The sequence below is a fragment of the Oncorhynchus keta genome, chromosome 5 (assembly GCF_023373465.1).
Source record: "Oncorhynchus keta strain PuntledgeMale-10-30-2019 chromosome 5, Oket_V2, whole genome shotgun sequence".
In the NCBI taxonomy this organism is placed as follows: Eukaryota; Metazoa; Chordata; class Actinopteri; order Salmoniformes; family Salmonidae; genus Oncorhynchus; species Oncorhynchus keta.
In genome coordinates this window covers 11,534,819-11,547,293 of record NC_068425.1, presented here as the reverse complement: position 1 = coordinate 11,547,293, position 12,475 = coordinate 11,534,819, and the positions used below count along the sequence as shown (strand labels likewise).

At 52.1% G+C, this 12,475-nt stretch overlaps 1 protein-coding gene and 2 long non-coding RNA genes across 8 annotated transcripts in view; 2 read left to right on the top strand and 1 right to left on the bottom strand.

The window, feature by feature from the left end:
- Positions 1 to 12,475, top strand: part of LOC118377919 (signal transducer and activator of transcription 5B-like) — a 113,803-nt gene that overhangs the window by 96,259 nt on the left and 5,069 nt on the right. The window contains exons 15-19 of the mRNA XM_052518720.1: positions 705 to 799; positions 7,500 to 7,642; positions 7,784 to 7,939; positions 8,145 to 8,196; positions 8,647 to 8,751. Of these exons, the coding sequence (XP_052374680.1) occupies positions 705 to 799; positions 7,500 to 7,642; positions 7,784 to 7,939; positions 8,145 to 8,196; positions 8,647 to 8,751 (551 nt within the window). The remainder of the gene's footprint in view (positions 1 to 704; positions 800 to 7,499; positions 7,643 to 7,783; positions 7,940 to 8,144; positions 8,197 to 8,646; positions 8,752 to 12,475) is intronic.
- LOC127930002 (uncharacterized) lies at positions 3,794 to 6,363 on the bottom strand. Of its 2 annotated transcripts, none has more exons than XR_008136471.1 (4): positions 6,297 to 6,363; positions 4,796 to 5,114; positions 4,290 to 4,487; positions 3,794 to 3,981 (listed from the first exon to the last, which is right to left on the bottom strand). It is a non-coding gene; the product is annotated as an uncharacterized LOC127930002 (long non-coding RNA). The 2 variants fall into 2 exon arrangements; XR_008136472.1 differs by having other exon boundaries at positions 4,862 to 5,114.
- LOC127930001 (uncharacterized) lies at positions 8,779 to 12,458 on the top strand. 5 transcript variants are annotated; one of them, XR_008136470.1, is made up of 5 exons: positions 8,779 to 9,559; positions 9,985 to 10,223; positions 10,316 to 11,030; positions 11,501 to 12,025; positions 12,309 to 12,458. It is a non-coding gene; the product is annotated as an uncharacterized LOC127930001 (long non-coding RNA). The 5 variants fall into 5 exon arrangements; XR_008136468.1 differs by having other exon boundaries at positions 11,501 to 12,072; XR_008136467.1 differs by having other exon boundaries at positions 11,501 to 12,119.

Here is a 12,475-nt window from a genome sequence, read left to right as displayed (position 1 = left end):
GAATTGCTGCTCTACAAAAAATCAAATCAAATGTATTTATAAAGCCCTTCTTACATCAGCTGATATCAGAAACCCAGCCTAAAACACCAAACAGCAAGCAATGCAGGTGTAGAAGCACGGTGGCTAGGAAAAACTCCCTAGAAAGGACAGAACCTAGGAAGAAACCTAGAGAGGAACCAGGTTATGAGGGGTGGCTAGGAAAAACTCACTAGAAAGGCCAGAACCTAGGAAGAAACCTAGAGAGGAACCAGGTTATGAGGGGTGGCTAGGAAAAACTCACTAGAAAGGCCAGAACCTAGGAAGAAACCTAGAGAGGAACCAGGCTATGAGGGGTGGCCAGTCCTCTTCTGGCTGTGCCAGGTGGAGATTATAATAGAACATGGCCAAGATGTTCAAATGTTCATAGATGACCAGCAGGGTCAAATAATAATAATCACAGTGGATGTCGAGGGTGCAACAGGTCAGCACCTCAGGAGTAAATGTCAGTTGGCTTTTCATTCAGAGTATCTCTACCGCTCCTGCTGTCTCTAGAGAAGTGAAAACAGCACGTCTGGTGAACAGGTTAAGGTTCCATAACCACAGGCAGAACAGTTGAAACTGGAGCTACTCTGTATGTGTGAGGAGAGGTTAGTGCGATTAAAGACAGACAACAAATTGTTTATCGACTGTATCAAACCCAATGTCCCAATCCCTCTAACCTACAGGAGAGTCTGCCTGGCAGGAATTTCACATTCTGGCAGTGGTTTGATGGGGTCATGGAACTCACAAAAAAACATCTCAAACCACACTGGAATGATGGGTAAGAATATTTTTTTTAAATGTCTATATTCCTAAAATGTATACTCCAGAATAACCTGTGGAAATGAGGTTTGACTTGGATTGTGTGTTAGTGTAACATGAGATGCCTGCAGCATGCACACACTGCCCAAGTAGACAGGAAAATGGACAGAGAAAATGGCTTAACTAAGCTAAAGGCCTCTTTTTGTTGTCGTTCGAATGGCAGCTGTAATGTGCTTTCTTTAGTGAGTCTTCTTGACAGATTGCACTTGGTGTTTTTCCCTCTTAAGCCCCCCTGCTGTTGCAGCCTCACATTTTGATTGCTTTTTTAAGCTCAACGAGCCTCTACCAAAAGGCCCTCCCCACAATGGACACGGCTTTACCATAGCAACCACATAGATATTTATCCCTACCTGTAGTAGGTCAAGAGGATAAAATTATTGTAGGGGAAGGGGGAGGCATGACAATGTATGTAACAATGTATCTTTGTCTATCTCTGTCCTTATGTCCTCCTCCTGTCCTCCCCATGTCCTCCTCATGTCCTCCTCCTGTCCTCCTCAGGTTCTCCTCCTGTCCTCCTCATGCCCTCCTCCTGTCCTCCTCATGTCCTCCTCATGTTCTCCTCATGTCCTCCTCATGTCCTCCTCATGCCCTCCTCATGCCCTCCTCCTGTCCTCCTCACGTCCTCCTCATATCCTCTTCATGCCCTCCTCCTGTCCTCCTCATGTCCTACTTATGCCCTCCTCCTGTCCTCCTCATGTCCTCCTCATGCCCTCCTCCTGTCCTCCTCACGTCCTCCTCATATCCTCTTCATGCCCTCCTCATGTCCTACTTATGCCCTCCTCCTGTCCTCCTCATGTCCTCCTCCTGTCCTCCTCATGCCCTCCTCCTGTCCTCCTCACGTCCTCCTCATATCCTCTTCATGCCCTCCTCATGTCCTACTTATGCCCTCCTCCTGTCCTCCTCCTGTCCTCCTCCTGCATGCCCTCCTCCTGTCCTCCTCACGCCCCTCCTCATATCCTCTTCATGCCCTCCTCATGTCCTACTTATGCCCTCCTCCTGTCCTCCTCATGTCCTCCTCCTGTCCTCCTCATGCCCTCCTCCTGTCCTCCTCACGTCCTCCTCATATCCTCCTCATGCCCTCCTCATGTCCTCCTCATCCCCTCCTCCTGTCCTCCTCACGTCCTCCTCATATCCTCTTCATGCCCTCCTCATGTCCTACTTATGCCCTCCTCATGCCCTCCTCCTGTCCTCCTCATGTCCTCCTCCTGTCCTCCTCATGCCCTCCTCACGTCCTCCTCATATCCTCTTCATGCCCTCCTCATGTCCTACTTATGCCCTCCTCCTGTCCTCCTCATGTCCTCCTCCTGTCCTCCTCATGCCCTCCTACTGTCCTCCTCACGTCCTCCTCATATCCTCTTCATGCCCTCCTCATGTCCTACTTATGCCCTCCTCCTGTCCTCCTCATGTCCTCCTCCTGTCCTCCTCATGCCCTCCTCCTGTCCTCCTCACGTCCTCCTCATATCCTCTTCATGCCCTCCTCATGTCCTACTTATGCCCTCCTCCTGTCCTCCTCATGTCCTCCTCCTGTCCTCCTCATGCCCTCCTCCTGTCCTCCTCACGTCCTCCTCATATCCTCCTCATGCCCTCCTCATGTCCTCCTCATCCCCTCCTCCTGTCCTCCTCACGTCCTCCTCATATCCTCTTCATGCCCTCCTCATGTCCTACTTATGCCCTCCTCCTGTCCTCCTCACGTCCTCCTCACGTCCTCCTCATATACTCTTCATGCCCTCCTCATGTCCTCCTCATGCCCTCCTGTCCTCCTCACATCCTCCTCATATCCTCTTCATGCCCTCCTCATATCCTCTTCATGCCCTCCTCATGTCCTACTTATGCCCTCTTCCTGTCCTCCTCATGCCCTCCTCCTGTCCTCCTCACGTCCTCCTCATATCCTCTTCATGCCCTCCTCATGTCCTACTTATGCCCTCCTCCTGTCCTCCTCACGTCCTCCTCATGCCCTCCTCATGTCCTCCTCATGCCCTCCTCCTTTCCTCCTCATGTCCTCCTCCTGCCCTCCTCATGTCCTCCTCATGTCCTCCTCATGCCCTCCTCATGTCCTCCTCATGTCCTCCTCATGCCCTCCTCATGTCCTCCTCATGCCCTCCTCATGTCCTCCTCATGTCCTCCTCATGCCCTCCTCATGTCCTCCTCATGCCCTCCTCATGTCCTCCTCATGTCCTCCTCATGTCCTCCTCATGCCCTCCTCATGTCCTCCTCATGTCCTCCTCATGCCCTCCTCATGTCCTCCTCATGCCCTCCTCATGTCATCCTCATGTCCTCCTCATGCCCTCTTCATGCCCTCCTCCTGTCCTCCTCATGCCCTCCTCCTGTCCTCCTCACGTCCTCCTCATATCCTCTTCATGCCCTCCTCATGTCCTACTTATGCCCTCCTCATGCCCTCCTCCTGTCCTCCTCACGTCCTCCTCATATCCTCTTCATGCCCTCCTCATGTCCTACTTATGCCCTCCTCCTGTCCTCCTCACGTCCTCCTCATGCCCTCCTCATGTCCTCCTCATGCCCTCCTCATGTCCTACTTATGCCCTCCTCCTGTCCTCCTCACGTCCTCCTCATGCCCTCCTCATGTCCTCCTCATGCCCTCCTCATGCCCTCCTCATGTCCTCCTCATGCCCTCCTCCTGTCCTCCTCATGTCCTCCTCATACCCTCCTCATGTCCTCCTCATGCCCTCCTCCTGTCCTCCTCATGTCCTCCTCATGCCCTCCTCATGTCCTACTTATGCCCTCCTCCTGTCCTCCTCACGTCCTCCTCATGCCCTCCTCATGTCCTCCTCATGCCCTCCTCCTTTCCTCCTCATGTCCTCCTCATGCCCTCCTCATGTCCTACTTATGCCCTCCTCATGTCCTACTTATGCCCTCCTCCGGACCTCCTCCTGTCCTCCTCATGTCCTCCTCATGCCCTCCTCATGTCCCTTATGCCCTCCTCCGGACCTCCTCCTGTCCTCCTCATGTCCTCCTCATGCCCTCCTCATGTCCTACTTATGCCCTCCTCCGGACCTCCTCCTGTCCTCCTCATGTCCTCCTCATGCCCTCCTCATGTCCTACTTATGCCCTCCTCCGGACCTCCTCCTGTCCTCCTCATGTCCTCCTCATGCCCTCCTCATGTCCTACTTATGCCCTCCTCCGGACCTCCTCCTGTCCTCCTCATGTCCTCCTCATGCCCTCCTCATGTCCTCCTCATGCCCTCCTCCTGTCCTCCTCATGTCCTCCTCATGCCCTCCTCATGTCCTCCTCATGCCCTCCTCCTGTCCTCCTCATGTCCTCCTCATGCCCTCCTCATGTCCTACTTATGCCCTCCTCCTGTCCTCCTCACGTCCTCCTCATGCCCTCCTCATGTCCTCCTCATGCCCTCCTCCTTTCCTCCTCATGTCCTCCTCATGCCCTCCTCATGTCCTACTTATGCCCTCCTCATGTCCTACTTATGCCCTCCTCCGGACCTCCTCCTGTCCTCCTCATGTCCTCCTCATGCCCTCCTCATGTCCTACTTATGCCCTCCTCCGGACCTCCTCCTGTCCTCCTCATGTCCTCCTCATGCCCTCCTCATGTCCTACTTATGCCCTCCTCCAGACCTCCTCCTGTCCTCCTCATGTCCTCCTCATACCCTCCTCATGTCCTACTTATGCCCTCCTCCGGACCTGCTCCTGTCCTCCTCATGTCCTCCTCATGCCCTCCTCATGTCCTACTTATGCCCTCCTCCGGACCTCCTCCTGTCCTCCTCATGTCCTCCTCATGCCCTCCTCATGTCCTACTTATGCCCTCCTCCGGACCTCCTCCTGTCCTCCTCATGTCCTCCTCATGCCCTCCTCATGTCCTACTTATGCCCTCCTCCGGACCTCCTCCTGTCCTCCTCATGTCCTCCTCATGTCCTCCTCATGTCCTCCTCATGTCCTCCTCATGTCCTCCTCATGCCCTCCTCATGTCCTACTTATGCCCTCCTCCGGACCTCCTCCTGTCCTCCTCATGTCCTCCTCATGCCCTCCTCATGTCCTACTTATGCCCTCCTCCGGACCTCCTCCTGTCCTCCTCATGTCCTCCTCATGCCCTCCTCATGTCCTACTTATGCCCTCCTCCGGACCTCCTCCTGTCCTCCTCATGTCCTCCTCATGCCCTCCTCATGTCCTACTTATGCCCTCCTCCGGACCTCCTCCTGTCCTCCTCATGTCCTCCTCATGCCCTCCTCATGTCCTACTTATGCCCTCCTCCGGACCTCCTCCTGTCCTCCTCATGTCCTCCTCATGCCCTCCTCATGTCCTACTTATGCCCTCCTCCGGTCCTCCTCCTGTCCTCCTCATGTCCTCCTCATGCCCTCCTCATGTCCTACTTATGCCCTCCTCCGGACCTCCTCCTGTCCTCCTCATGTCCTCCTCATGTCCTCCTCATGTCCTCCTCATGTCCTCCTCATGTCCTCCTCATGTCCTCCTCATGTCCTCCTCATGCCCTCCTCATGTCCTCCTCATGCCCTCCTCATGTCCTACTTATGCCCTCCTCCGGACCTCCTCATGTCCTCCTCATGTCCTCCTCATGCCCTCCTCATGTCCTACTTATGCCCTCCTCCGGACCTCCTCCTGTCCTCCTCATGTCCTCCTCATGCCCTCCTCATGTCCTACTTATGCCCTCCTCCGGACCTCCTCCTGTCCTCCTCATGTCCTCCTCATGCCCTCCTCATGTCCTACTTATGCCCTCCTCCAGACCTCCTCCTGTCCTCCTCATGTCCTCCTCATGTCCTCCTCATGCCCTCCTCATGTCCTACTTATGCCCTCCTCATGTCCTACTTATGCCCCCTCCAGACCTCCTCCGGACCTCCTCATGCCCTCCTCATGTCCTCCTCATGCCCTCCTCATGTCCTACTTATGCCCTCCTCCGGACCTCCTCCTGTCCTCCTCATGTCCTCCTCATGTCCTCCTCATGTCCTCCTCATGTCCTCCTCATGCCCTCCTCATGTCCTACTTATGCCCTCCTCCGGACCTCCTCCTGTCCTCCTCATGTCCTCCTCATGTCCTCCTCATGTCCTATATGCCCTCCTCCGGACCTCCTCATGTCCTCCTCATGTCCTCCTCATGTCCTCCTCATGTCCTCCTCATGCCCTCCTCATGTCCTCCTCATGTCCTCCTCATGCCCTCCTCATGTCCTACTTATGCCCTCCTCCGGACCTCCTCCTGTCCTCCTCATGTCCTCCTCATGTCCTCCTCATGTCCTACTTATGCCCTCCTCCGGACCTCCTGTCCTCCTCATGTCCTCCTCATGCCCTCCTCATGTCCTACTTATGCCCTCCTCCGGACCTCCTCCTGTCCTCCCTCATGTCCTCCTCATGCCCTCCTCATGTCCTACTTATGCCCTCCTCCAGACCTCCTCCTGTCCTCCTCCTGTCCTCCTCATGTCCTCCTCATGCCCTCCTCATGTCCCCTTATGCCCTCCTCATGTCCTACTTATGCCCTCCTCCAGACCTCCTCCGGACCTCCTCCTGTCCTCCTCATGTCCTCCTCATGCCCTCCTCATGTCCTACTTATGCCCTCCTCCAGACCTCCTCCTGTCCTCCTCCTGTCCTCCTCATGTCCTCCCTCATGCCCTCCTCATGTCCTACTTATGCCCTCCTCATGTCCTACTTATGCCCTCCTCCGGACCTCCTCCTGTCCTCCTCATGTCCTCCTCATGCCCTCCTCATGTCCTACTTATGCCCTCCTCCTCCGGACCTCCTCACGTCCTCCTCATGCCCTCCTCATGCCCTCCTCATGTCCTCCTCATGCCCTCCTCATGTCCTCCTCATGCCCTCCTCATGTCCTACTTATGCCCTCCTCCATGACCTCCTCACGTCCTCCTCATGTCCTCCTCATGCCCTCCTCATGTCCTACTTATGCCCTCCTCCGGACCTCCTCCTGTCCTCCTCATGTCCTCCTCATGTCCTCCTCCTGTCCTCCTCATGTCCTCCTCATGCCCTCCTCATGTCCTACTTATGCCCTCCTCCGGACCTCCTCCTGTCCTCCTCATGTCCTCCTCATGTCCTCCTCATGCCCTCCTCATGTCCTCCTCATGCCCTCCTCATGTCCTACTTATGCCCTCCTCCGGACCTCCTCCTGTCCTCCTCATGCCCTCCTCATGTCCTACTTATGCCCTCCTCCAGACCTCCTCCTGTCCTCCTCATGTCCTCCTCCTGTCCTCCTCATGTCCTACTTATGCCCTCCTCCGGACCTGCTCCTGGGCTTTTTATTCTCTGTACATTTGTTTGTCTGTGTTTTCCTTCTCTCCATATCTCCCTCTTGATGTCTCTCCCCTTCTCTCTCTCTCTCTATAATACATTAGTCAAGCACTCAGAGAGTGTGAGAGTGAGATTAGTTCTCTATGTGACTCTCTCTCTCTCTCTCTCTCTCTCTCTCTCTCAATCTCTCTCTCTCTCTCTCTCTCTCTCTCTCTCTGACTCTCTCTCTCTCTCTCTCTCTCTCTCTGTCTCTCTCCCTCTCTCTCTCTCTCTCTCTCTCTCTCTCTCTCTCTCTCTCTCTCTCTCTCTCTCTCTCTCTCTCTGTCTCTCTCCCTCTCTCTCTCTCTCTCTCTCTCTCTCTCTCTCTCTCTCTCTCTCTCTCTCTCTCTCTCTCTCTCTCTCTCTCTCTCTCTCAATCTCTCTCTCTCTTCCTTCCTCCGTTCTCTATGTACAGGGCGATCCTGGGATTTGTGAACAAGCAGCAGGCCCAGGACATGTTGATGTCCAAACCCAACGGGACCTTCCTGCTCCGCTTCAGCGACTCTGAGATCGGAGGGATCACTATCGCCTGGGTGGCTGAGAATCCCAACAAACCAGGTACTGACGAATCAACCAGTCAAGTGATCAATCAATTCATTATTTTGTCAGTTAGTCAATTAGTCAACAAATTAATATTTGACGGAGAAGGTCTGTAAAAATAGCCAAGTGGAACTATAACAAGTGTGTCTATGTTTCCAGGGGAGAGGATGGTGTGGAACCTCATGCCCTACACAGCCAAAGACTTCTCCATCCGCTCTCTGGCTGACCGCATCAGTGACCTCAACCACCTCCTGTTCCTCTACCCAGACAGACCCAAGGATGAGGTCTTCTCCAAATACTACACGCCACCCCTGTGTATGTACCTCACCTCTATTCATCCCTATAAAATAAATGATGACATATAATTATACTGTCATGTCTATTCTCTATATCTGTTGCAATTTGGTCAGATAGAGGCTTATAACAGCCACACTGAGGAACATGTGAATGTGGACCATATCTACAGTCTGAACAAAGCGATTCTCCCTGTCTCTCCTTCACTTACCATTCTCTCTTACAGCCAAAGCAGTGGATGGATACGTGAAACCGCAGATCAAACAAGTGGTACCAGAGTAAGTCTCGATCTCTCTTTGTGGCGATAGGGCTGATTTAATCACCTAACAATGTGGCCTGAATGCAGATCAACCATTAGGTCTTCACTCCAGATGGAGGAACCAATTAGAGCCCAGCATCCGCGGGCCTGAGGGCGCCTCTGTCCCTCTCATCACTGCACTTAGTAATGTCATTCTGGGTAATGAGTTAGCAGGGTCCCTATTGTTACCAAGGGTCTGTGGGCCTCTCAGTGGGAGGACTTCAGGTGCTGCTGCCCAGCACCCTGCCTAACCTGATCCTGCTGCTCAAAGGGACTGGTAATTAATGAAGCAGAGGAGGAGCAGGAGGAGGGGGTGGTGGTGAGGGATGCTGATGGAGGTTGCCGTGGTAACCGACAAAGCTGGCGTTCGGAATGACGTTCTCTGACTCGTGCGCATGTGTCTGTATGTCTTGTTTGTCTGGACCTTCAGGTTCACCACAACCAATCCTGACCCAGCAGCAAACCCCACCTACATGGATCACGGAGCCTCCCCTGTTGTCAGTCACCCTCCAAACTATGGCATATACCCGCCTATGTGAGTATAGATTACATATGTGTGCGTGCATGTGGGAGTGTGAGGTGTGTGTGTCTGATACCCTGTGTTACTAACTGGTTCCTGTGTTGTGAGGTGTGTGTCTGATACCCTGTGTTACTAACTGGTTCCTGTGTTGTGAGGTGTGTGTCTGATACCCTGTGTTACTAACTGGTTCCTGTGTTGTGAGGTGTGTCTCTGATGGCCTGTGTTACTAACTGGTTCCTGTGTTGTGAGGTGTGTGTGTCTGATACCCTGTGTTACTAACTGGTTCCTGTGTTGTGAGGTGTGTCTCTGATGGCCTGTGTTACTAACTGGTTCCTGTGTTGTGAGTTGTGTGTCTGATACCCTGTGTTACTAACTGGTTCCTGTGTTGTGAGGTGTGTGTCTGATGGCCTGTGTTACTAACTGGTTCCTGTGTTGTGAGTTGTGTGTCTGATACCCTGTGTTACTAACTGGTTCCTGTGTTGTGAGGTGTGTGTCTGATGGCCTGTGTTACTAACTGGTTCCTATGTTGTGAGGTGTGTCTGATACCCTGTGTTACTAACTGTTTCCTGTGTTGTGAGGTGTGTGTGTCTGATGGCCTGTGTTACTAACTGTTTCCTGTGTTGTGAGGTGTGTGTGTCTGATGGCCTGTGTTACTAACTGGTTCCTGTGTTGTGAGGTGTGTGTCTGATGGCCTGTGTTACTAACTGGTTCCTGTGTTGTGAGGTGTGTGTGTCTGATGGCCTGTGTTACTAACTGGTTCCTGTGTTGTGAGGTGTGTGTGTCTGATGGCCTGTGTTACTAACTGGTTCCTGTGTTGTGAGGTGTGTGTCTGATGGCCTGTGTTACTAACTGGTTCCTGTGTTGTGAAGTGTGTGTCTGATACCCTGTGCTACTAACTGGTTCCTGTGTTGTGAGGTGTGTGTCTGATACCCTGTGTTACTAACTGGTTCCTGTGTTGTGAGGTGTGTGTCTCTGATGGCCTGTGTTACTAACTGGTTCCTGTGTTGTGAGTTGTGTGTCTGATACCCTGTGTTACTAACTGGTTCCTGTGTTGTGAGGTGTGTGTCTGATGGCCTGTGTTACTAACTGGTTCCTATGTTGTGAGGTGTGTCTGATACCCTGTGTTACTAACTGTTTCCTGTGTTGTGAGGTGTGTGTGTCTGATGGCCTGTGTTACTAACTGTTTCCTGTGTTGTGAGGTGTGTGTGTCTGATGGCCTGTGTTACTAACTGGTTCCTGTGTTATGAGGTGTGTGTCTGATGGCCTGTGTTACTAACTGGTTCCTGTGTTGTGAGGTGTGTGTGTCTGATGGCCTGTGTTACTAACTGGTTCCTGTGTTGTGAGGTGTGTGTGTCTGATGGCCTGTGTTACTAACTGGTTCCTGTGTTGTGAGGTGTGTGTCTGATGGCCTGTGTTACTAACTGGTTCCTGTGTTGTGAAGTGTGTGTCTGATACCCTGTGCTACTAACTGGTTCCTGTGTTGTGAGGTGTGTCTGATGGCCTGTGTTACTAACTGGTTCCTGTGTTGTGAAGTGTGTGTCTGATACCCTGTGCTACTAACTGGTTCCTGTGTTGTGAGGTGTGTCTGATACCCTGTGTTACTAACTGGTTCCTGTGTTGTGAGGTGTGTGTGTCTGATGGCCTGTGTTAGTAACTGGTTCCTGTGTTGTGAGGTGTGTGTCTGATACCCTGTGTTACTAACTGGTTCCTGTGTTGTGAGGTGTGTGTCTGATACCCTGTGTTACTAACTGGTTCCTGTGTTGTGAGGTGTGTCTCTGATGGCCTGTGTTACTAACTGGTTCCTGTGTTGTGAGGTGTGTGTGTCTGATACCCTGTGTTACTAACTGGTTCCTGTGTTGTGAGGTGTGTCTCTGATGGCCTGTGTTACTAACTGGTTCCTGTGTTGTGAGTTGTGTGTCTGATACCCTGTGTTACTAACTGGTTCCTGTGTTGTGAGGTGTGTGTCTGATGGCCTGTGTTACTAACTGGTTCCTATGTTGTGAGGTGTGTCTGATACCCTGTGTTACTAACTGTTTCCTGTGTTGTGAGGTGTGTGTGTCTGATGGCCTGTGTTACTAACTGTTTCCTGTGTTGTGAGGTGTGTGTGTCTGATGGCCTGTGTTACTAACTGGTTCCTGTGTTGTGAGGTGTGTGTCTGATGGCCTGTGTTACTAACTGGTTCCTGTGTTGTGAGGTGTGTGTGTCTGATGGCCTGTGTTACTAACTGGTTCCTGTGTTGTGAGGTGTGTGTGTCTGATGGCCTGTGTTACTAACTGGTTCCTGTGTTGTGAGGTGTGTGTCTGATGGCCTGTGTTACTAACTGGTTCCTGTGTTGTGAAGTGTGTGTCTGATACCCTGTGTTACTAACTGGTTCCTGTGTTGTGAGGTGTGTGTCTGATACCCTGTGTTACTAACTGGTTCCTGTGTTGTGAGGTGTGTCTCTGATGGCCTGTGTTACTAACTGGTTCCTGTGTTGTGAGGTGTGTGTGTCTGATACCCTGTGTTACTAACTGGTTCCTGTGTTGTGAGGTGTGTCTCTGATGGCCTGTGTTACTAACTGGTTCCTGTGTTGTGAGTTGTGTGTCTGATACCCTGTGTTACTAACTGGTTCCTGTGTTGTGAGGTGTGTGTCTGATGGCCTGTGTTACTAACTGGTTCCTATGTTGTGAGGTGTGTCTGATACCCTGTGTTACTAACTGTTTCCTGTGTTGTGAGGTGTGTGTGTCTGATGGCCTGTGTTACTAACTGGTTCCTGTGTTGTGAGGTGTGTGTCTGATGGCCTGTGTTACTAACTGGTTCCTGTGTTGTGAGGTGTGTGTGTCTGATGGCCTGTGTTACTAACTGGTTCCTGTGTTGTGAGGTGTGTGTGTCTGATGGCCTGTGTTACTAACTGGTTCCTGTGTTGTGAGGTGTGTGTGTCTGATGGCCTGTGTTACTAACTGGTTCCTGTGTTGTGAGGTGTGTGTCTGATGGCCTGTGTTACTAACTGGTTCCTGTGTTGTGAAGTGTGTGTCTGATACCCTGTGCTACTAACTGGTTCCTGTGTTGTGAGGTGTGTCTGATACCCTGTGTTACTAACTGGTTCCTGTGTTGTGAGGTGTGTGTGTCTGATGGCCTGTGTTACTAACTGGTTCCTTTGTTGTGAGGTGTGTGTCTGATGGCCTGTGTTACTAACTGGTTCCTGTGTTGTGAGGTGTGTGTCTGATACCCTGTGTTACTAACTGGTTCCTGTGTTGTGAGGTGTGTGTCTGATACCCTGTGTTACTAACTGGTTCCTGTGTTGTGAGGTGTGTGTCTGATACCCTGTGTTACTAACTGGTTCCTGTGTTGTGAGGTGTGTGTCTGATACCCTGTGTTACTAACTGGTTCCTGTGTTGTGAGGTGTGTGTCTGATACCCTGTGTTACTAACTGGTTCCTGTGTTGTGAGGTGTGTGTCTGATACCCTGTGTTACTAACTGGTTCCTGTGTTGTGAGTGTGTGTGTCTGATACCCTGTGTTACTAACTGGTTCCTGTGTTGTGAGGTGTGTGTGTCTGATACCCTGTGTTACTAACTGGTTCCTGTGTTGTGAGGTGTGTGTCTGATACCCTGTGTTACTAACTGGTTCCTGTGTTGTGAGGTGTGTGTGTCTGATACCCTGTGTTACTAACTGGTTCCTGTGTTGTGAGGTGTGTGTGTCTGATACCCTGTGTTACTAACTGGTTCCTGTGTTGTGAGGTGTGTGTCTGATACCCTGTGT